Source organism: Battus philenor, unplaced genomic scaffold (assembly GCF_028537555.1).
Source record: "Battus philenor isolate CCGP_79_NKW_IND1 unplaced genomic scaffold, ilBatPhil1.0.hap1 SCAF_14, whole genome shotgun sequence".
NCBI classification, from domain to species: Eukaryota; Metazoa; Arthropoda; class Insecta; order Lepidoptera; family Papilionidae; genus Battus; species Battus philenor.
The window spans coordinates 13,201,891-13,226,999 of record NW_027181676.1 but is presented as its reverse complement, the minus strand read 5'-3'; the positions used below and the strand labels follow the sequence as shown (position 1 = coordinate 13,226,999).

Sequence of the window (25,109 nt, the reverse complement as noted above, 5' to 3'; positions counted from 1 at the left end):
TAAAACTACTCTTATAAGTGAAAATGACATTTTCGTTAATTAAGGTACTGAAATTATTGAAGGTCATATTTTATTTTATAAGGCAGACTGTGTGGTGACAATCCTTGTGAGAAACAAAAGGAGAAAGCCTCTAATAAATTATAACGAAAGACCACTTAAATTATATTAAAAAGCAAAGAAACTTATTTTCAGTTAAAATTTTTAAGATTTAAGTGTAATACAGTTTAAGAAGGGGCCAAAGAGGGAAGGTCTGTGAAATATAGATTCCTTTTTAAACGTGCCACGTAATATTCCACCTCTGTATATTAAATATCAAATTTTAAATTACAAATATTAAGATTACTATAATTAATAAAATACTTTACAGTTCGCGACACAACAGATTGAGGGACGACGTCGTAAATTATTACAAAACATTTTGCGATTCTGTAAACAGATTTTCAGGACAGTTTCACAAATTATAAATTGTCTTATAAACGGACCGGAGGTTATGTGAAAATTTTTGATTCTTAGCACCCACGAACTCCAACAAGGCCCGCTTTAACCGCTGGGTACATTTGCATATTGTTAATAAATTACTATATAAAGAATTCTACAAAGTTCTACTATACATTTAATCAGTGGCGTAGCTATGGTATTTGGGGCCTGGGGCAGATTGGCGCATGGTGCCCCCCCCCAAAGAGACTAAATAATTTCAAAATTCAGAACAGAATGTAGTTAAAATATAATTTTTTGGTTCAAAATAATAAAAAAAATTTAAAAAAATTATTTTCAACTTTGGTGCCCCCCCCCCCCCCCGCTTGTTAATGCCTGGTGCGGCCGCCCCGCTCGCCACCCCCTAGCTACGCCACTGCATTTAGTGGTCTCGTTCAACCTAATTTTTCATTTTTTATTCACTCATGTAAGCTAATAGACGTCTGTCTGGCATAGTCAACCTCTTCCAAGTATCAATATAATAATAATACTAATTGGGAGACCTAAACACACCAGAGTCTACTGTGACTCAGGGTTGCCACTTGGGAAACATTTGACCACAACGATCATCAGCTGCAATAGCATGTCACTCGCCTACTGCCACTTGATCTACGTCGAACTTTGGTAAATATTCTTTTACATTACAATTAATTATTTATCATTAGACATCTCTTGCTCTTTCAGTGCCAAATCAACTGACTCTTGTCTTATGCAACATCTTTTTAAACTAATTATATACTATTAACTATAGAACATGCTATACTATAGTTACAAACATCTATGACATTCAATTTCATAACAAAATATATCGATTACATTCATGCAAATACAAAAGATATATATACATATAAATTAAATATATCATTATTATTATAAATCACAGCAATAAACGATGAATATATAAATAATTAATAATTAAATAAGGAATTGTTAAAACAAATGTACCCAGCTAGGTCGATGTACTATCCAGCTGGTCCCAATGTTCTCGAACAAGACAAACGAGCGGTCGGGCCGCGTTTATCACAACCGTACGTTTTTACAACCGCTCGGCGCGTTATTGAGCATCTCTGATATAAATTAATTAATACTTTATCGAAGGAACTGCTCGTCGGCGGTTGCGACCGCGCGGTACAACCGCTCGTCTGTCGATACCAGACGCACTGAGAACGAGTTGAGCGTTAACGGGGCGCCCTGGATCATATCTATGTTGCCGGCGTTCGCCTGCAAAAGAAAAAAAAACCATTAACAAGGTTTATTATGTTATATACGTACATGGTATATATATATATATATATACACATACATATACATATACATACTAGGTAATACATAGCTTAAGTACGTTTCCAAAGAGTTTGTTTTTTGTGTTTTCACATAAGGTCACGTGGTTACGTCTTTTGGATTCGAATCGGGAGCTGTGTCATGGAAAGATGTCTTGATGAGTTTTTGTAGTTTGTTTCTGTCGGTGAGTTTCGAAAGGAGGCCTATGGAGGTTGCAAGCATAACTTGGGGGTTGAGGGTGTTTAGGGTGAAGACTGCGACTCTAAAACGGACTATGCATCTACATGTTCCTTATGGAATCCCACACTAATTGGTGATGGCGACCACCAAGAAAACTTTAGCGGATCCCACATAACTCTGTCTTCCCTCAGATGAGAGATGTTCCATTTAAGATATTGAACATTTGATTATTATGAACAAATAGAAGATTTACAATAGAAAAATAGTTAAATTGGCTTTAAAACAGTTGCTATTGAGGTATCTCTCGATAGAATCAGCGTTTCGAACACAAATGTAGTCTATGTATAAATACATATTTACATTTACTTTCTTTCAATGAATTAGTTCAAAGTGCTTAGCGGTGCCTATTTAAAAGAATAAAGATTTCTTCTAAAACCACAGCTTCTTCGTATGCCGATTCGAAAGTTTATAATAGACATTTTTTAAAGCTTATATTAAGATTTAGATCATCATACATAACCTAAAAAATATTCTATTATTAAAAAAGGAAATTGGAATCGCCTAACAGTGCAAAGAATCGAAATATCGAGAGCGTTACTATCGATTCTATTTTTAAATTTCGTCCGTACGATGTTGGCAGCGCCATCTATTATGTACGTACATAAATTAAACGACTTTGCAAATTGACGTTTTACCTCGAGAATGATTGTTCAATGGTTTAATGGAGTTAAAAACCAAACGGGAACTAAAATAAAGACATTACCAAGAACAAGGTGGCCAGGAACAAGCGCGACACGTCCGTGGGGTCTTCCGCTATGTTAAGAAGCTGGGCGCAGGATACCAGCTCGTGGGGGTCGTCGCCGCCCTTTGCCTGCACATGCTGCAAGAGTCGCGCCGCCGACGCCTGGATGTCCACCACCCGACCCTCGTTCCTCGTGGCGCGCTTCACCACGTCCGTCTGCCACGTATTCCAGTCTTCCGACTCCGTCGCTATCGTCGTTATAGTCGTGTTCTGTGGCAGCGTCTGCTGAACATAGTTAGTTTTGTAATAGGTCGTTCACCTAACGTTTTTGTTATGGCACAAATCCTATAGTATTTTTTTACTGTTAATTTTGACAGTGCTTACAGAAACTTATTTACACAGAAACAAAAAAATTTATAACATGCTCAAACAAAGATTAAACCCCAAACTAGAAATCAATGTATAATTGAGTAAGTTTTAAATTATATTATTTACATGTAAATATTTAGCTGTACTTAACTGTAAATAGGAAGATTGTATATAATGTTACGTACTGTGGGTTCTGACTCGAAATGAAGCACCACTAGTTCACAAGGAGTCTTTTATTCACAAATCAGAAGGCTACCCTACTTTAACACAGAGTATACTTTCGTTTATTCCGAACTACGCTCTCAAATCGCTCAAGAAATCACTGTCCAAATAACTTGCCAAGTAGTCACTTTGTATCACTGATCGTAGATCTTAATTTTATAACTCAAAAAACAACGCTAAACTTTCGATATGGGAAATACACCTATTTATACTACGTAGAAGGTTCTAGTAAGTTCGAGATAGTACTCGGTTAGAATTTTCGAGGACCATGCACAAAAAATTTTAAATAACTCAGAGGTCACGCGTATTCTTAATCCTAGGGTTCGTGTTTATTGTTTAGAGCAGGGATGAGCAACCCGCGGCCCGCGCGTCGCATGTGGCCCTCGAGGCAAGTAAATTTTAATTAATTAATTTTTTTTTTTTTAAATGCTAGGATCAAGGTTTTAAAGACAATAAAAGTGTCTAATTAGTTGTAAATCGGTTGATTACGAACATAAATTACGTTTAGAACACGGTTTGAACCTTGAATATATACTTTTTTTTTTTTTTCATGGTCCACTGTTTTTGAAACTGTGGCTCTCCGACCAAAAAAGGTTGCTCACCCCTGGTTTAGAGGGTTCTGTAACTGGTTCTTTCTAACAACAATAAAACCGCTGTCTTGCCTCGCAGCTGGGAGAAGAAAGCACCGTATCAAATAGCGGCAAACCCTTTTTAACTATCTGCGCGCAGTAAAAGCAAAAAAAAACATAGTAAACAAAACACTAGCGATACAAATTGGAATCAATTAAAAAAAACTATACTACTATAAAAATCATAAAAAAAACTCAAAATACTATATGTTTTATACTTATGGAATGAATTTTGAATATGTACAATTTTTTTTGTTATAAAATCCAATTGTTTTCGTTTTATAAACGCTTATGCAATATGGATTTCATTGTTACTTCCTTTGCGTGTTGGCAAAATATTTAGTAGTCTTTTATCTACATATACCAAGGGATACCAAACTGCGGCTCGCGAGCCATTTATATAACCTATGTCTAATGCGATTGAATTTATATAACCTATGTCAGCTCCTAGGAAATCGAAACAAATTACTGGTGTGAATAATTATTATTATTATTCCACCATAAAACTAGCGAAATCCAAACACCGATCATAACTAACCGGCATCTTAAATATTATTAGGAGTGCTGTCATATATGTGTGCCATTATATCTAACTACAATACACATATTTTGTCTTTTTGTCATATAATTTAAAAAATATAATATTTGTAAAAAATCATTCTTTTGCGTGTTTTAAATGCGTATTCAATTGCGGCTCGCAAAAAATTTTAAATTTCGTAAAATGTCTCGCACTATTAAAGAGCTTGGCCACCCCTGACATATACTACTATATACCTTACACGTTTTTTTTTAAATTATAGAATCCTCATCTATTCTCCCAATCAATCTATTTTATTATACTTTTACCATATATGAAATTCCTGGCAGATTTAAATCACAATTTCATTTTATAATTTGATGAGTATTTATTACAACAGCTATAAGACAGCGCTCTACAAAATTGAACCCAGATTATTTAAAAAAATTTCGGTTAGTACACGGTATCTAAGCTGCGCAAATCACCCCTGGCATTTGATATGGCACATCAGTTAAAGATCTTATAAATATTCTGGCGACACTTACGGTATGTGAAGGTGAATCATCACCGAGAGAGTCTCCCAAGGAACTCTGTTCGAAGAAGCCGTCATCATCAGATTCATCCGCGCGTTTTGCCGCTGCCCGTGCGGCCGCCGCTTCTGTAGTCGTCCAGCCCAGGAAACCTGCACATAGAAACCTTTGAATAAATCAATTTTACCAAAATATCATATATCTAGGTAGTTCCAAAGAAACGAGAATCTTAATGAATATCCCCTCTATGAAGGTCCAAGGGATCCAAACATATATATGCCTAAAGTGTATATACATATATATATACACACAAACACTAGGTGATTTTTTATTTATCGTTATGATCTAAAATTTATCACGCCTTGGCTTCTATTAAAAACCGGCAACATTTTTGAATATTTTAGATATTCGTATAGAACCATATATATATATTAAAAAAAAACTGGTTCTCGTGTGGTCACCATGATCTAGTAGACACGGCATGTGTAGACACCTTAGAAGACATGATATTAAAAAAATATATATATTTCTAGTTTCAACGAAACAAAACACAGATAAAAGCAATCATTTTGCAGCGCAACTATAGAACTTAAATAAAATAAACCTATTTAAAACAATTATCTTACACATATAAAACCTTATTCTAATATTTAATTAATTTATTTAATCTGTACAACTAGTAACAAAAGGCAAAATTAAATAAATCTAACACTAAACTTTCGTAAATAAAAAATCTACGAAATAAGCTTTTCGTGTGTAAATTAAAATAAAATGTACTAAATTCGGATAACGGTGGACACAATATGCGTGATTTAAAGTTATACTTCTTTATACGCATCTAAGATCAGACGATATACGAATGTGTATTTACTTAAAAATTAAGTGTTGGCTTACTATGGAATATACTTCTGTATCGAATCAAAAAAATTCGGGAAGCTAATGTGCTGGTAGATTCCGTTAGTTCCTTTTGGCAATTTATTTACAATTATGTTTATATTTAAATATATTAGGGGGACCGGAAAGTAATGTCGCTTTCTTAAGTTAAATTCACACGACTACATTTTTAACAAGTTTTTATTTCTAATCGACAATATATTCACCTTCGTTATCGATAACCTTTTACCATCTAATATATAAACCAATGCCGGAGCGGGAATCAATCGGTTTTTCTGTAAAATATGTCGACAGATACGACATTACTTTTTGTGGTCCCTCTATATATATTTATTATATTTCCATGTATGTTGTCTGTATGAAATTGCCTTGAGGAATAAGACTCGCACTGTAATTATAAATATATAAATATATATATATATATATATATATGACATGTACAATAATAAAAGTTAAATTAAATTATCCACCAGCAACTTAAGCCGTCTCCGTAATTTCTTAGCCACACTTTAAGGTAATATACATTCGATTATCTGATCCCTGGATATGCTACATGCATTTCATAAACGACAATTGCGATACAAGCTATATATTTTACTATATATTTCTATGTGTATATACGTTTATAACAAAAAGTATCGCTTCGCAATCGCTGTTTATGTGACATGAGCTTTAATATAAGAAGTATAGCTTTTAAGGTGACATAAAGCGCCTACGGGTTGCGTGCAATATGCCACCGGCCTTACCTCCGACGTCAAAAGGATTTACGTCGAAGCCACGAAAGTCTGAAACAATTCACACGCCTTTACTTTTTTAATGGTTGGCTTTAGATTCGTAGATTTCTGTGCACCACGCCGTCTTTCCATCATCGATTCATCACAAATTTCGTATAGCATCGCAAAGAGTTTTGATAAATATTTTTCATATCAAGAAATGCCTCTTTGAATTCAACAAACCCCGTAAAGTCTGTATAAAACAAACTGTAATTCTTATGCATAATAGTTCCGGTGGTTCATTGTCGTAAAATATTTGAGTTTGTGGTATTCTCCCTGGTGATGACAACACAAAGTCCAAAGTATAAAGTGTGTATATTGATTTACATGTTGAGCGCCCACGTCAGCTATCAGTGGATGACAGCGTGTAACATGAGAACTATATAAAAATCGGTAAAAAAACTTTTAAGTTAAAGGTTTTTTAAACGGTTTTATTTGATACCCATATTGTGGTGGTTGTGGAAAAATATGTACCTAGTCCGCCATATTCGAGGCGTCCATCTTGAATTTTAAATTTTGATATAATCATCGTGTTTTACTAGTGTGTTACCCTTTCATTTGATACTCATATTGAGGGGGTTAAGGAAAAATATGTAATCCGCCATTTTGTATCGGCGGCCATCTTAGATTTATAATGTTATTGATTTTATTATATTGTATTGTCATCTAAATTAAATGTGTGTACCAAATTTCAGATCAATCTGACAATGGGAAGGTGCTTAAATTACAATTTCTAATTTTGACCCAAATAAATAAACAATTAAATTCCGTACGGTACGAACTAAATAAAACCGTTTAAAAATATACACTATTTTATAGAATTATAGAAAATTTATTTAATTTGGTATCTATCATTGCAGTATTAATGGGATTCCCTTACAAATCCCGAGCGTAAAATGGCACAACCTTTGGCTGATTGCCCCTCGAGTCATGCCATTCTTCAAGAATCTCCTCCTCTTTGTCAAAGGATGAAAATACAATCACTAGATTTTCTAACAAAAATCATTTCAATGCAACTGTCGCTTTCACTCTCCAGCTGACATTTTGACGATCAGGGCTAAAAATTTTTGTCTGCACAGAGCCAAGAACTGCAATGAACTGAATTAGCGCGTAACGTGTTGAATGAATACCTATAGATATCACTTTTCAAACGTAAATAATCTACTGCGATCAGAAACACCGGCCCTACAGTATCAGCGCGTAGAAGTGGCGCACGTGGTCTGAAAACGACTGTCTTAAAAATACGCGTGGCGCTCAACGTGTTAAACTTAGCCTATGTATATGTATACATATATATAATTAATAACAATATTCACCAATAAAATCAATCAGCAAATTACAGGTCAAGAAGTAATATAGCGCTCTTTTCGCACAACTTAAATATAGAGCGCTATGTCGTGGGATTTCCCTTTTTCAATGCGCCGTTTACGATGACGTAATATATTTCCTATAAGTTAATACGAGAGGTGACAAGTGTCAAGAAAAAAATCACCTGTTTTTCAAAATACACCAACCAATACCTCGCTTTGCGTCGTTTCGTTTTTTTCGAAGTTGCGTCGCTGCTTAACACTAGAACTTCTACCAAGACCAGTCAAAATGACTGGTCATTTATAATCGTAAATTCTGAAGAATTTTTTAATGTTTTGTTTTATATTATCATATAGAATGAATATAAGGGTAATATTTCAGGTTTAGACGGTAAATATTGCGTAAATCGGCATCTGGATATTGTTGCAAAGAATTGTTCGTCAACTGTGATATTTTCTCCTGGCTTGTAGCAATTTTGCTTATTTTGAATGAACCTATCCCATGCTGTTGATATCAAAGCAAATTTGTCATATTTCAAACGTTGGCTTCTTTTACTTTTTCACCAAAACGAATAAATTTCAAAAAATCACTGAAATTATTTCGACTCATGGTCTGGGAAAAGAAATTTAGTCCCCATTCTTTGTCCCATAAATATTACAAATTCAAATTATTTGCTTTGTATGCTCCCCGGGCATATAAAATTGCAATAAAAGCTTTAATTTTTGTTTGAAATGCGCTATTTACTTCACCTTTGATAATATTTGTTTTAACATATCCCGTGGGGTCGGATATCTTTGAAAATTTTATGAAGTGGTAATCTTTCAGTTGTAGATCCTTCTTGTTTTTTTCCCAATGGGTTCCGTCTGCAGCAATTTCGAAAATATGCGAGCACGTCTTTTTTCCGTAAATTCAAATTATTTTTTAATTCACTGTCCGAGGACTCTCGAACTTCTTCACGATCTTCAAACTCATCATTATTACCACTATAAACTGTTTCAATATCTTCTTGGTCACTTTCTTCATCCTCGATATCAGAGGCTTCCATTGAAATATTTTTTTTTTGATGCAAATCAGAGGTTCTTATACGTTTTGCCATTTTTATGGCTTACAAAATCGCTATAAAACTAAAAAATAGATGCTATTCCCACGACTATGGAATAAAAAATGATCGCGTAAAACTACATCGATTCTATTATTTCGATACACTACGGCAACGATTATATCACTATGTATTATCGTCAGATAAGCAGTAACATGAGAGAAAATATTACAACAAAGAATAATATATTCGTCTAAATATCTAATCGATGGTGTTATTTCAAAAAAAAAAGATATTTTCAGATTTATGTCGAATTTAAGTACCAGTCAAAATGACTAGTATTGGTAGAAGTAGCAAATGCCAAAATTAATTCAAATTCTGTTTAAGAAGTAAAAAAATAAAAATTATTTTTACATTCCATTCCTTATATCTAGAAAAGTCATCATATAATTTCGAAAAAAAAATGTAACATGAGATGGGAATTAAATAATGTAGTTGCGCGACCAGTCATTTTGACTGGTCTGGTAGTTCTAGTGTTAATTAATACTAATTTTCACTGTGCGTCGTTAGATTTTCGAGGTTGCGTCGTTTTGGGTTCGAGTTTTTTTTTTCCAAACGATGGCCACACTTTTGTTTCTAATTGCGCCATGCCATCAAAACTCGGGGATTCCCTTTCTAACTAAAAGTCAACGCAATTTGAATGCAGTTTTATTTTCACTTTGTTTTGCTAATTTTAAGAGTTCAATTACGTAGTGTTGCAATGTAGTGTGTTGTGCTTTTTTTTAAAAGAGAATAATAAATTTACATTAATTTTAACGTGTTGTTTCTGGTTACAAAAAAGGTAAATATTATTCCAATTTATTTATTGGCAGAGTTACATTATTTTTGTTTTTTTAATGTTTACTTCGTTCAATTTTCTTTTTAAAAAGTAGTATTGTCGTGACCCTGGAACCAATCTTCGACCTTTACATGCTTTGCTATAGAAAATCTTAACTCGCTTTGCGGCGTTTCAATTTGCGTCGTGTTTTTTTGAAACGTAACCACGACGCAAAGTGAGGTATTGGTGTAGTCTCCTTGATAGTCCATATATTGTCAAATTATGTTAAACCATTGTGAGAAGCAACAAGTCCACTATCTTTGGGGGTATATTTCACTTCATCTATTCAATTTATAGTAGTAGTGACGGTTTCTTGATTACATGATCATAGCAATAGATTCAAGTTTCATCACCAATGCTAAATACAGCACTTGAGTCATCACCATAGAATTTCAAAATATATTTATTCAAGTATCCATTTACATGCGCGTTTAAGTCTTCAATTATTTTAACATTATAAGCAGTAAGCTATCACTGGCTTGGAACGCTGATCAAGCACTCAAACTTAAAAATAGGAAGACCATAGATATTTAACTTTATTATTTATAGGTACAGTTAGATACATAAAGGATTTGTTAAATTTTTAAGACGAAATTAAAACGTTGAGTTTATTTATATTTCTTGTATTTTTCATGTGTCATCACGATTTTTATATAAGAATTTAAATTATGGCACATATATAATATTATACTAAACCTTGTTTACATTTAGTTAAATAACTAAATCTATGGTAAAACAAAACTCGCTTGTCCTCTAAAATAAAACATTGACTATATATATTCATATATAATGTATATATTAGGGGGACCGGAAAGTAATGTCGTTTCTGTCGACATATTTTACAGAAAAATCGATTGATTTTTACCGCTCCGGCATTGATTTGTATACTAGATGACAAAAGGTTGTTGATAACGAATGTGAATATATTGTTGATGAGAAATAAAAACTAGTTAAAACGTTGTCGTGTGAATTTAACTTGAGAAAGCGACATTACTTTCCGATCCCCCTAATATATATATACCTAATGAGTGCGTGTATAGTAATGTATGTATTTATATATTTTTGTATGTGTACATATATGTATTATACTCTGAAATATGTTGAACATACATATTTTTAATATGTACCATAAAACGCTATTTTCTTCATGTCTAATCTCCAGCCGGAGGTTGTCTTCTAGAGATATCTTCGAGCGATAATACTGCCTGTTGTATCAGCTCTGTATAAATCATTTATAATCTATTTTTGTAACATTTTCCTATATAATAATAAAAATACAAATCTAAGCTGTAAAATAAAGCATATTAGTAGTATAACTTATGCAATACTTAATGGTTTTTAAGTAAAGGATGTACATACCTAAGTTAGGAGGCCTGGGTTCATGTGCGAGTAATTTTCGTCGCATCGCCAGAACTCTTTTCTTCCGCGTCTCCACCACCTTCGTGATCCACTCCTCCGCTAAACTGAACTCCTGAACTGTTTCGAATTTCATTTTCAATTCTGTAAAAATAATATTCCTTAACAGAAAATCTGCGATTTCAATTACTATTTTTTTTGGACCGAATTTTTACTGCTGCCTTAAAGACATTTGTAGATTCCGCAGATTTAAAGTGGCAGGGAGCCAGAGGTCGCCTGACCTCTTCTTGACTTGAGTCGCTAAAGCGAAGAAAAATAAACATCATATAGAAGTAATTTAGTATAGAAACCTTTACCATATGATCATTCTTTGACAACATTTTAAACCTTGCATTAGAAAAAATATTAATATTGTTACAAAGCACGATTTACAGAACCCTCTAAACAATAAACACTGAAGCCAGAGATCAAGAAGTGCCGTGAACACGCGTTAACTTGAGTTAACTATTTATAGATTTTTGTGTACGGGTCTCGAAAATTCTAACCGAGTACTATCTCGAACTTACTAGAACCTTCTCCGTAGTATATATAGATGTACTCTCCATGTCGTACAATTCAGTGTTATTTTTCGAGTTATAAGATTAAGAACTACAATCAGTGATACAAAGTGACTTTTTGGCAAGTTATTTGTGATAGTGATTTCTTGAGCGATTTGGAAGCGAAGTTTGGACTAAGCGGAAGTATACTTTGTGTTAAAGTAGGGTGACCATCTGATTTGTGAATAAAGGACTCCTTGTGAACCAGTGGTGTTTCATTTCGAGTCAGAACCCACAGTACGTAACATTATTATCTGTTATCATATTGTGAAAGCGCATACATAGCCCTTGTAGAAATTTGCTAAGACCACAAAGTCCAGTTTTGGGCACGCAGAATTTGTTTTTTTATAATATTTATAGTGTATAACTTTGTAAACTAGGTAATGTTCATGTGGACATACTAATGGGACATACCATAATTTAAAACTACCAGGCGTTAGGAATGCAGGTAATTTTTTCCCTAGGTTGGTAAAACTGTCTATAACATTTGCCTAGTGTCTGTTCGTCCAAAGTTGGAATATCACTTGACTCAGTCCAAATCATTTTGTAGAATGTTTTGTTTCTTAAACACGTCAAGTCTCGATTGGTCGATTTCATACTGCATTGGTACTTTGCGACTTTTTTTTTGCCAAAAACTCGACTCATATCGTTCCGCGACCACCGTATACGCCTGATTTGGCTCCATGAGACTTCTGGTTATTCAGCAAACTCAGAAGGCCAAGGCAGGGACACAGTTTTGTCACGATTGAGGAGATGAAAACCGAATCAAAAATATTTTTTTTTTAATTTATGATCCCCGCTATTGGAGGCCTCTCGTTCCCCTATATTATTTATGGGACAGGGAGGTTTTTTATTTTTTAAATAATTTTTTCACTTTCTTTTCTTTTTTATTTTCATACTCTTCAGTCATTCTTCACATGATCTATCTTTCTTCTACTCACATTCTACAATTTCTATCTTTCTTTTCCTTACTAACTACCGTTCATTCATTCACTCACTTCCTTCGCCTCGTTCCTTAATATCACAGCTTTTGTTTATCACATTATTTTACTTTAACTTATATTCTATTTTACAAATTATTTTATATAGACTATTCCGTCTGTTTCGAGAACTGAAAAAGCGTTGGCAAGTGTGTTTTATCTGACGGGGATCACTTTGAAGGTGATGAAATTGATTTGGAAGAATAAATAAAGAATTTACATTTTACTAAAAAATTCACCTTACTTTTTTATCACAGTGTTATATAAATTTTCATGCGTGTATTGAAAATTTACAGTTGTTATTTTAATTTATTTAAATTCTTCTCTTAAAGACACTTAAAAATGGAATTAGTGTCATGATATTCATTTTAGATCTACTGCCACATGGTAATATTGATATTTTTGTGTAAAGTTTTGTGTTTAAATAAAAATAATGCGACAAAGTTGGGATGAACAACAAGCGGCGCGCCATGCATTTCTAAAATTGAATTTATTATATCGAATTTATTTTAAAAAAATGGTAGTACATACCAAAACGTAACAAATAATCAGAAATGACCACGTATTAGTGATCATTAATTCCGGTTGATATCGATTAGCTTTGTAACGAAAAAACCTGGCCAAAATTCTAATAGTAAATTCGTTTTTCTTTGTGCTCATTTCGCATTAAAAATATATTAAATCTTCACATTTTTGTTCTAATTTACACTATAAATAAAGTGTTATAAATTATCGACGGGTATTCCAATGCGGGGCCCAACAAAGTAAGTTATATTTAAATTGGCCCATTGATTAAAAAGGTTTCACACCCCTGCTTTATAAAGTATTAGCATTTCGTCGATATGTGTATGTCAATTTGTGATATCAAGAAAATAATACCTGAAAATTATAATTACCTTCACTGATGATTAGTTTAATAGGTCCCATATAATCATCTCGGTCATCACTCTTCCTTTTTCGCTTTTTGAGTGGAGTGTCCAAGATCTGTGATAGATCCAGCATCTCCATAGGCCGCGGCTCCTCATCGTGGTGGTCACCATCCAAATCGCCATTACAAGGATTATTTGGCAAAGGTGTGGAACAGCGTGGTGGCGACCCTGGTGGTGCACCGGCATCCAGTGCAGCCTGTAGCTCCGGCAGCGGCAGGGGCCGTGAGGTAACACCCACCAGGTCATCATTGCTGGGTGGTTCGTCCAATTCTTCGACTAGAAGTCCGTTCTGGAAATATCAGACACTTAGTTTTTATCATCAGACCTCAGACATCCTTCCCTGAAGATCGTCACGAGAATCAATCTTGAGCTGCCACTTCGAGCGACTTCTCGCGACCTTAACTATATAGTCAGTCCACTAAGTGGGGGGTGGTTGCCCACGCTGTGTCTACCGGCTTGTCATTGCCACTTGAGAACTTTACAGCTCCAACGGGTACTACCCACATAATAAGAAGCAAAATTCAGATCAGAACTGCATGGAAGAGTCCTTTATTTCAAAATTAGAACATTATGTATCCTTTCCCTCACGAACACTTATTTTTTTTCTGCTGTAATCGCCAAAACCCTTCTTTTTAAACGGTCTTATTAAACGGTTTTATTTAGTTCGACCTGTACGGAATTTGTTTATTTATTAGGGTCAAAATTAGAAATTGAAATTTAAGCACCTTCCCTTTGTCAGATTGATCTGAAATTTGGTACACACATTTAATTATGATGACAATACAATATAATATAATAAAATCAATAACATTATAAATCTAAGATGGCCGCCGATACAAAATGGCGGACTACATATTTTTTTTTATAAATATATTCTCTTACACACCTCTTACAAGCTTTTAGTGATGAAAAAGCGAGGTCTAATGGTTGGATATTAAATGAGAGGTCACCTGTAACCTCCACGTGACGTGCAGGTCAGACAGCATGCCAATGGGCTCGCCATCGTAGTCCGTGAGCTGGGCGTCGTGGACAGTAGGCGCACGCGGCTCCAACTGCAAGTACAGACGCGGCAAGGTGGGGGGTGGCCTGGTCACGTCCAGCTCACGCCGCGCGGTCGGACACGGCTCCAGCTCTATGTTCACGAACTCCGTGGTCGAGGGTTTCCGCCTACGTCGACTGTGTGGCGTCGTGGCTTGAGGTTCCTCGTGATTTTCTGCTGCTTCCCTGGTGACAAGTAACCATAAAAATTAAAGGCATACGCTTATTTATTTCGTGATGACAGGTGATCATAAGATTAAAGCTATACGCTCATTAATGCCCTGCTGACTTGTTCATAAGAACATATTCCCCTTAATTTCCAAGTCTTAAGTGATAATAAAATAAAATAAATAAAGACTCGCTTTTTTTCCCTATGACGGAGGATCATAAGATTAAAGTCACATGCTCATTGATACCCTGCTGACAGGTGATCATAAGATTAAAGCCATACGCTCATTAATGCCTTGCTGACTTGTTCATAAGATCATGACAATAAAATTAAATAAATTAAGACTCGCTTTTTTGTTTCCCTGTGGCGGAGGATCATAAGATTAAAGTCACATGCTCATTGATGCCCTGCTGACAGGTGATTATAAAAAATAAGGACATATACTTATTAATTCCCTGGTGATAGGTGATCATAAGATTAAACTTATACACTCATTGATGTCCATGTGAAAGGTAATAATAACCATATTAAAGTCACACGCTTATTGATGCCCTCTTGACATGTGATCATAAAATAAAAGGCATATGCTCATTTATCTCCCCTTATGTCAGGTGATCATAAGATTACAAGCATACTCATTTTTTCCTGGTGGCATATGATTAGATGGCAAATCAAAGACACCAAGAACTCTTTCTGTTGTACTAGAAATGAAAGAAGAATTCAGAAGATGCGTAGGTATTGAAGTCCGAATTTCGCTACCGGATATCCTTTGTTATATAAAATATAAACAGACAATCATTAAATAGATGAAAACAGGAAAATTACATTGCAATGCAAAATGATTATTGTAATATTTCTTTTATCTTTTACAGGCGAAATATTTGACCTCTGTCTCGCCTGATGTTAAGCGATGATCTATGATGTTTCATGCTTGTCTAGAAGATACCTATTTACTCTTGTCTTGAATAGTATTATTTATATTATCTAAATACTATGCATTATCCTGCTCTACCCAGAAAATATTTTACTAGCCCCTGCTTTTGGGGGCCACTCGTTGGTTGACCCTATATTATTTTTTGGACATGGGTCTTGTACTTTCTGTAATATGGTTTTTCATGTTTTATTTATTGATATCCTCGGTCTTTTTTGTTTTTCACATTGCACATATGCTTGATTTTTCATCCATTTTACATTTTTAATATTTGATTTTTATATTTTTCTTTATTCAATTTTCCATTGTTTAAAATCAATACAATACAGGCTTACGTACAGTTAATTTCTTTTTCTTATCGTACTTATAACCTCAGTTATATTACATCATCCACTACCCATCGTCTACCACGAGGAATGCTACACTGGCTAGTGATCTTTTCTATCATCTCTGCTTCACAGTCAGCTAACAAACTAGAAGATTACATCATTGGAGTAGCACCTCTTTCGTTTTGACTAGATTTTTTTATACAGATGCCCATCTTACTATGTCGCCTATATCAACATACCAGAATTCATATTCAAATTTAGTATACATTAAAAATAACAAGAGGTGATAAGGCCATCACAGTTACACACAGATCTTAAATGTGCACATATTTTTAACACATCAGTTAAGACTGTAACAATGGTACCGTATTGTTTGACGTTTAAAAGATAAGTCTCGGCTTTGTATATATAAGCTAAGCTTTGTTCTATTTTAATTTCGAGGTCATATGACAGGCAGCCAAAAATAACTAACTTAGCTATATACTGGTTTATTTTAAAGATAAATAAAATAAAGGTGAATGTATGACTAATTTTCTGTCAATTACTGTATGGTACACGCTCCTAAAATCAATGTTTCAACAGATAATAAACAACGTAATGATATTACATATTAAAATTAATTATTGTTCATTATCTGTCCCTGCAGACTTTTTACTGCCAGAAGATATTGGTCTATCGCATTAAAATCGAAAAAAAAAAAAACTTTATTTCAAAGTGATCGCTTTAAACAATTTGATTGTACGTGTATACATTTTAAAACATTTTGCTGACGAATGTGCTATACATACATATCTTTAAAAGTTTTATATCTATAACCAATCACCCTGTATAATATAGCAATTGTTCACACTATTTTTGTTCACATAGTGGAAATATACTAAATAGTTTTAAGTTAATCATCATTTTAATCACAAGTTTCAGCCTATTGACGCCCACTGAAAGGCATAAGCCGCCCCTTGAGATATCTATGGGGGGATATACTATAATCGCCACGCTTGGCAGGCAGGTTGGCGATCGCAGTGTGATATGGTACGCAGAGGAAGCTGCTGCCCATCCTCTGGAAACTTGTTCGTGAGCAGTGGCAATCCTATATAATTGATGCACAGAGTGTAACTTATTTAAGATTGTATTGACTTTCTCGTCCAATTAATATTCAACGTTTCCGAACAAAGACACAAGCAAACACTTCATGTCAATGAGATGAAGATGCTTAGATAGCCAGGTGGCGTCACTAGAATGGACAAAATACGGAACGAATATATCAGAGGTTCGTTTAAGGTAGCTCCGATCCCCAGCAAATTACAGGAAAAAAGATTACGAAGGTATGGCCACATTCAACGAAAACCAGATGACCACTTGGTAAAAACTGCCTTAAGCCTCCCAGAATTCCCAAGAGGGAGAGGGCGTCCAAAAGCTACGTGGTGGTCTAATATCGGAAAGGAACTGGAAACCCTTCAACTTGATGCAGAGACAACCCAGGATAGAGTGGCCTGGCGCACATTGATTAGGAGACCCGACCCCAAATAAAGGGAAAAGGGAAGGAAGAAGAAGAAGAGTTTCCGAACGCAAAACTAAACGTCAGTGACGTCACTCCTTTACGCACGTTTCTCGAAGACGCGATCCGCATTGGTATTATCGTGCTTTTCGATTATATTTCGGATTTATGTAACATATATACATATGTAACTGTGTGTGAATTATAAAAGGTTGTATCTTAGGAATCGAAACTGCGACTTATGATCGCAAGTGTCAGATCTCTACCACTGGACTTTATCGTCATCGTACAGATGTACACATTTCTTATCTTATCGACCTCCTTTCTGTCGCTGCTCTAAAATTTTTGTGACTTGATATCGCTTCCACCGCACGATGGACACTGTTATACAGCCAGTGTCTGTTGTTCGATGTACAATGATGACACCTGCTCAAGAATATTTATTTGTGACCTCCGCTATTGGGGATCTCTCATTCCACCCCTATTTATAGTACATTAATTTTATTTTTCTTTATTTTTTACTTCCTTGTTTATATTTCCATTCTCTTCTTTCATACATCACATGATCTGTCTTTCTATTCTTTCATTCTTCGTTCTTTTCTATATTCCTCTTCTATTGTATTCCATTTATCCATTCTCAATCACTGCAGTTAGGTCTACCTATTTACAATATATTATTCTATTTTAATTTTTTAACTTATACATATGTATTTAATGGACTTCAAAGTGCACTCTGTGTTTGGCACTAATCGGTGTAACATAACTCCAGAAGATGCCCCGTGGAGGGGTGAAACACGTGTTTAGTGATTTGACGGTGGCAGTTGTGTGGTTCGCATTGTTTGCCGCATACGCATTTATCAGCGGGCTGGCGGGCGGTGCACTTTGTTACACGACTACCACTGCATGTGCGGAAGTGGCTAAATATTGGTCCTTTTCTTACTTATACATATGTGTTTATCTTTTACATCTTAATTTGTTTTCTACTATTTAATTATGATTACATTTTATTTTCACATAATCTTGCTTGCTTATTTCTATTTATAGCCACTTTAATTACCTTCCTGCAGAATCAGAGGAAGGGTTATCTTCCTTTCTTGTCTGTCTGAGACGATCATCGCCTCCTCAATTCTTTTCATCGGCCGGCATTCGGTGTCGAGTCGAAGCTCGATGTTATTGCAAAAAAAAATCGCATAGCAACTGTTTCTATACAGCATAATACGGGTAATTAAGGAGATTGGTGAATTTTTTAAACGCTTATCTAACGTAGAATAAACAGTCGCGTGGTGTTTGCCTAGCCCGCAAACGGGTTCGCTGAGCTGAACAAATTTAAACTTTCAATTCGGCGTGGTTTGATAACAACATGACCTTCAAATATAATGTATACTATTCCTGCTCCGTTTTATTAATCATTAAAAAATAAGGTTTCTTGAGGTCTGAGACTCGCGATTGTAGATCTCGGGTTCGATTCTCTTCGATTTTTAATGGAATCAGGCGTTACCTTGCGGAAGTCCATCCTAAGTAAGAAAAGGACCAATATTTAGCCACATCCGCACATGCAGTGGTAGTCGTGCAATAAAGTGCACCGACCGCCAGCCCGCTGATAAATGCGTATGAGGCAAACAATGCGAACTACACAACTGCCACCGTCAAATCACTCAACACGTGTTTCACCCCTCCACGGGGCATCTTCAGGAGTTATGTTACACCGATTAGTGCCAAACACAGAGTCAGAGACTCTACCACTGCATGTGCGGAAGTGGCTAAATATAGGTCCTTTTCTTACAATCATATAATTCACACTTTGTACATTAATCACATAGAATTGCCGCTGCTCACACATAAATTTCTAAAGTAAGAGTAGCAACGTCCTCTGCGTACCATAATACCACACTGCGATCACCAATCTACCTTCCAAGCGTTGTGATTATAACATACCCCCCCATAGATATCTTTGGGTGGGGCCATATGCCTTGCAGTGGGTAATATGTCTTTTCACAACTAATTTGAGTAGATCTTTCTTAAGTAAGAAAGGAACTAATACATAGCTACTTCCGCCATGCAGCAGTAATCGTGCAATGAAGTGCACCGCCTGCCAGTCCGCTGATAAATATGCACCTGCCGCATAGTAGCTATATATTTGTCCCTTTCTTACTTAGGATGGACTCGCAAAGTAACGCCTGAATCTATTAGATATTTTAGATCTTTCTTGTTCGCTGCGCCGTGCTTTAGGTATTCGCGCTGCGAGAGCACAGGAGGGTGTTTTTTTTTTCGTTTAATGACTTCCATTTTTACACACCTCCGTTCTCTATGTCTTGTGTGGGACAGGGACGTTACATTCTGGTAAAAGGAGATTTTAAATTTTTATTCTACATTCTCTTTCGTTCTTCATTCATTCTTTTTACGCTTCACATTATCTGTCATTGCACGCTTGCAGATCTTCCTTCTTGCAGCACCTTCCTTCATCTACATTTATAGATCACAAGTACTTACATTAATTATAACAGCCTCTTTATATTTATTTATATTTTTGTTATTTTACTATTTGGCATCCCTTTTTGAGATGTAACAATCCCCCCCCCCCCCCGGTTACATGTGTCTCATTCCATCAGTCCACCATCAACATCGAGGTGGTGGCTCATGTCCTTTTCTCGGCTCAAATCTCTCCGCGGTTTCCTAAAGCGCGGTACTGCGATTTCAGAAGCACTACATATACTTCAAGGCTGTGTTATTCAAGTCGTAAGTGAACGCTTCTCGAGTCTAAATATATGGCGCACCACATAATAATGTAACAAAATCAGAAAGATAACTCGGAATACATTTTTACTATGCGAAACGGTTGAAATCAACCAAGTCGGCATTCGATGTACTTCGTTTCACAAGATTTGATTCTTTTTAAAAATAACCAACACTGTAAATTCAGTGTCATGGTCATACGTAAATAAACTTGCTGTTTTGTAAACACCATGGTTATTTCGTGGTACTTGTGGTAATATAAAATAAAAATTACTTCTTATTGAACATTTTTTATATATTTATGCTATTTTATTTTCCTGACTATATAGTTCTATATAGATACAAAAAGTCTATCACAATCCCTTTCTTTATAGTTTTGATTTGTTTATCCAACATGTTTGTTTCTCTTTATACACTCCTATGACTTCCCTGAAATACTCCAGGAACGTTCGGTGGTCCCCGAGGGTGGGTCGGCTCTTAGATAGTTTCTGCGGATGTTCTATGAAGAGACTAGGATCTGTGGTCCCTATAAAGGGACCTCTGATGCCCCGCATGACCACAGCTAACATTATGTTACTTAAAATCTTTTCATAAAAAATTTTTTTGATTGCTTTAATGAGCATAGGAGATATTTGGTAGAAAAATATTTAGATACAGAACAAGGACGCTCAACATGGCATACGACTCTAGAAGATCTGATTGCCCCACATTGTATCAAGTCAGTTTGTAAAAAAAATCAAATTAAAAACAAGTGAACGCGCAAAATTCGACCTTGCCTTCAAACTTCCTAGACAATGTATTGTCAATTTCAACACGCGAAATAAATAGAGCTGCGAAGGTCAAACTTTACGTAATATCAGTCAATGTTATACAATCATAGAGTAAGTATTATTTTTAAATATATGTCCCCTTCTATGGGTACCCCTCGTATCCCTGTCTATTGTGAATCAGGGACTTTGTTTTTATTTAATAGTATTTTCACCTATTCCCCGATTTACACGGTACTTGTTTTACACGTTTTCGCTTTTACACGGTTTTCAAAATAAGTTTTTTTTTTTATTTCAATAACCGATTTTATTACCATTTCTCATAATATAAATATTTCTGCTTCAAACATCGAATCGCCACAAATAACTTCGAGTGATGAAAGTGAATTCGAACCTTCGATTGCGAAAAAATGAATGAGGGTAATTTCTGACAGCGATAAAGTATAATAAAACACCTTTGGTTTTATTTTTTGTTCTTCTGTTTAGTGTATTGTAATTAAATAAAAAAACAGTATTTTCGTAATATATTAAATATTTGATCTTTTTATTTTTATTTTCTGTGCACACCTAAAAATATTGAAAAAAATCACAATTGTTAAATAGCAAAATTATGCATTTTCTGCAAGCTTTTCTATTTACACGGTTTTGATTTGAAAATTTTTAATTTTCGATTTACACGTTTCTCTCAGGAACGTATCTATCGTGTAAATCGGGGGATAGGTGTATTTTTATTTTTCTCCTATGATCTTTTATTCCTTTATTTTCTTTCTTTCTGCAATTCTTCTTTCTTTTCCTTTCATATCCATTTTTACTTTTATCCGATACCATTCTTTCTACTCATACCCTAATTATTACAAATACTTTATTTTGATTCTATATCACATTTTTTATCTATTTTAGGTATACATTTGTACACATAATATTTCATTTACTCATGTATTTACTTGTTTATTTTAACAATTCTGTTTACAATTTTCTAATTTTAACTCAACTCGTGTTTCTTCATCACGTTTTCCGCAATCGTTCTGCACGTTGTTGGGAACGTTGGTCTTGCTTCCTTGTCTTTGATTAGTGAAGCAATTAAAAAGTTTTAGGCTTGCGTAAGTAGGTAGCGGGTTCTATTCCGGGACACAATGTAATGCAAATTCACAATTTGTGTATTAATTATATAGGATTGCCGCTGCTTAGAAATAAATTTCCTGAGGATGGGCAGCAGTGTTTTCTGTGTACTATACTAACACATTGCGATCGCCAACCCGCCTGCCAAGCGTGGCGATTATGGTATTTCCCCTCAAATCTTTGGGGGAGGCTTAAACCTTGAACAGGGCGTCTATAGGGTGCAATGAAGAAGTATTATATTGCAAAAATATCTAGTGTAAAATTATATACATTTAATGAAACAAATATGTTAATACTTAAGTTCTTTGCATGTATACATCGCGGTGTAATAAGTTCAGTGGATTTAAAAAATATTGCAAAGTTCAAAAAAGTAAATTTATATTCATCATATCAGCCGATCTCACCGCAAGTTCCTTGACCTTGACTAAATCTTAAGTCCACCTAGTGGGACACCGCGTCGATGATATGTCTTGCCCACTGTCACTACATACAAGTAATTCTTGTAGCCGGTGACTTTGGTTGTTCTTTGGGTCTCATTTCTGACTCCATCTCTTGACGAAGCACTGAACATAGCCCTCTTAATTGCTCTCTGGGTGACTGTCTCGTATAAGGCACAAAGTAAACGACCACGTCTCAGATCCACACGTCATCACCGGCAACACATACTGATCAAAGACTCCTTTTCAGACATTGCGGTATTTTGGTAATTTTGTAAAATTGGTAGCTTCTGTTAATAATATAGAAAACACGAGGGAATTTTCTAATGTCATTTCTTCCTCGAAGCTATACCGCAGTCTTAAAATCTGGTGGGCACAACAGTTGTCGGATAGCGGACTTTTTTTTTCAGCTGATCAATCGACGATTTATTGATTTTATCTCGACTCTTAACTAACCTTCACTGAAAAAATACAGTCATGAGGTCTGAGCTCCTGGGCGACCATGGTATGTCTCCTCAAAACGATATCAGTTTTCTACTTCACCTTTTACAACTTAAAAAACTCATTTTATATATGTGACGTTGCGCCATTATTTAACCAATGCTCAATTTTCAAAATTCAAAATACTGTGTAGCGAATTTCAAAATTCGCACGCCTTTCTGGCCCACCCTGTATATACCTAGGTCTAAATACGAAAACGTATTTAGTGAATATTGATAACGCTTTTGTTATATAAGGTATTATTACAAAATGTTATTTATATTCAAATTAGCATTACATCACATTTGAGATAAGATACATAAATTTACAAATATACATATAAATACATATATATACATATATATATATTTGTAAATTTGTTCTTTTTACAATTGATGTAATGGCTGACTTAATAAAGCATCAAAAGACCCGCTCTTAGGGCGCGGCCGCCCCCTCCCTAACCGCAAACAGCGTGGGAGAACCGAGGTTAGATCCGGATCCATCCTTAGCTCGCCTGTGGTCCACGCTGCCGTCCCAAGCCGCATACACAACATCAACACTACACAGCTCTACTCGGGTAGAGCGGTTTACCACGTACGAACGTTATCGTACAACTGGAACGCGTCTGTCCAGCTTCTGTTTCATTTTTAAGTTCACAGACCCTTCCGCTTCGTCAACTCAGTTCTGATGAAGCTGTAAAAGCCCCCCGGGCTAACAGTATCAACTTCAACCGACAGTCAACTTAGAGTGACGCAGAGATAACAAGTAGGCAGGTGTGTAAATGAGACAGATATACACACATATACATGACGAATAATATACTTAATATATTATAAATTATAATAATAAATACACACACACTTAAAATTTAAATACAAATTACACATACATACATACAGACAGACATTGTGGTCAAAATTCATCAATATAGGAAAAATTCAAACATGGTGAACTCACGTGGTAGCATTGTGAAGGGAGTCGCTGACATTCAGCACGTGCTGGTAGAGGAAGTCCACCTTCCTCCCGTAAACGCATGCAGAGTGCTGCAGAAGCAACGCCAGCTCCGCAAAATTGGGTATCACGTCACCCATCGGGCCGTCGCCATCGCCCTCGTCCAGAACGCGGAGTCCAGCCTCCGTCAGGTACTCTTCTAGAAGCTGATGACAAGCATTCGTTGCAACACTACAAGCTAATATTTACCTTCTACAACACACCAATTCTCAACATCTAATTTCCCATATTATATATATATTAAAAAAAAATCATTGTTAAATAACATCTAATCAACATTGAGATAATACAAAATTCCATGAAAAGACCTACATAAAGTCGAGGATTAAAAATAATATCACCTACATATGATATTAATAAAAATGTCTATAGTCATAAGACATCCTCTGTTGGACATAGGTCTCGGCATAATAGACTATTGAGCCATGTACAGCAAAGAATCCTGTTATCATGCCATCACCATGTCAGCTGATAGAACCTCACTGTAAGATATATGCCTTCCTCAAAGATTTCCACAATTATTGGTCTAAAGCTATTTACATCTAGTACGTGTATATATATCATCTATATAATTATTTATTATAAACAAATTATAACATTTTATATCTTCGTACATTATCATTATTTCAGCTGTTCGACATCCAATGCTGGACATAAACTTCTAATATAAATAGTTGGAAGCGGTTTACATCGATCATCTTCCAACAACCTTAAATAAGGTTGTCTGGCCACCTCAGTGGATTTTTACCGCTGCGCATGCTTGTTTGATCTGTGGTCTACGCTCCAAAAACTTAAAGCTCATGTATCTATTCTATGTGTTATTTAGACCACTTACTGCCTCTTCAACTTGCTAAGTACAAAAGCCATAAGTTTAGGTTTTAAAACTAATTATTCTCTTATTCTG

At 35.3% G+C, this 25,109-nt stretch overlaps 1 protein-coding gene across 2 annotated transcripts in view; it reads right to left on the bottom strand.

The window, feature by feature from the left end:
- Positions 1 to 1,402: 1,402 nt before the first annotated feature.
- LOC137933783 (condensin-2 complex subunit H2-like) overlaps positions 1,403 to 25,109 on the bottom strand; it is a 30,774-nt gene continuing 7,067 nt past the window's right edge. For both annotated transcript variants that reach the window (XM_068777837.1, XM_068777836.1), the window contains exons 3-9: positions 24,152 to 24,351; positions 14,647 to 14,920; positions 13,664 to 13,985; positions 11,195 to 11,335; positions 4,960 to 5,096; positions 2,699 to 2,959; positions 1,403 to 1,695 (exon numbers count right to left, since the gene is read on the bottom strand). In XM_068777837.1, the coding sequence (XP_068633938.1) occupies positions 1,564 to 1,695; positions 2,699 to 2,959; positions 4,960 to 5,096; positions 11,195 to 11,335; positions 13,664 to 13,985; positions 14,647 to 14,920; positions 24,152 to 24,351 (1,467 nt within the window). In that variant the 3' untranslated portion in view covers positions 1,403 to 1,563. The remainder of the gene's footprint in view (positions 1,696 to 2,698; positions 2,960 to 4,959; positions 5,097 to 11,194; positions 11,336 to 13,663; positions 13,986 to 14,646; positions 14,921 to 24,151; positions 24,352 to 25,109) is intronic.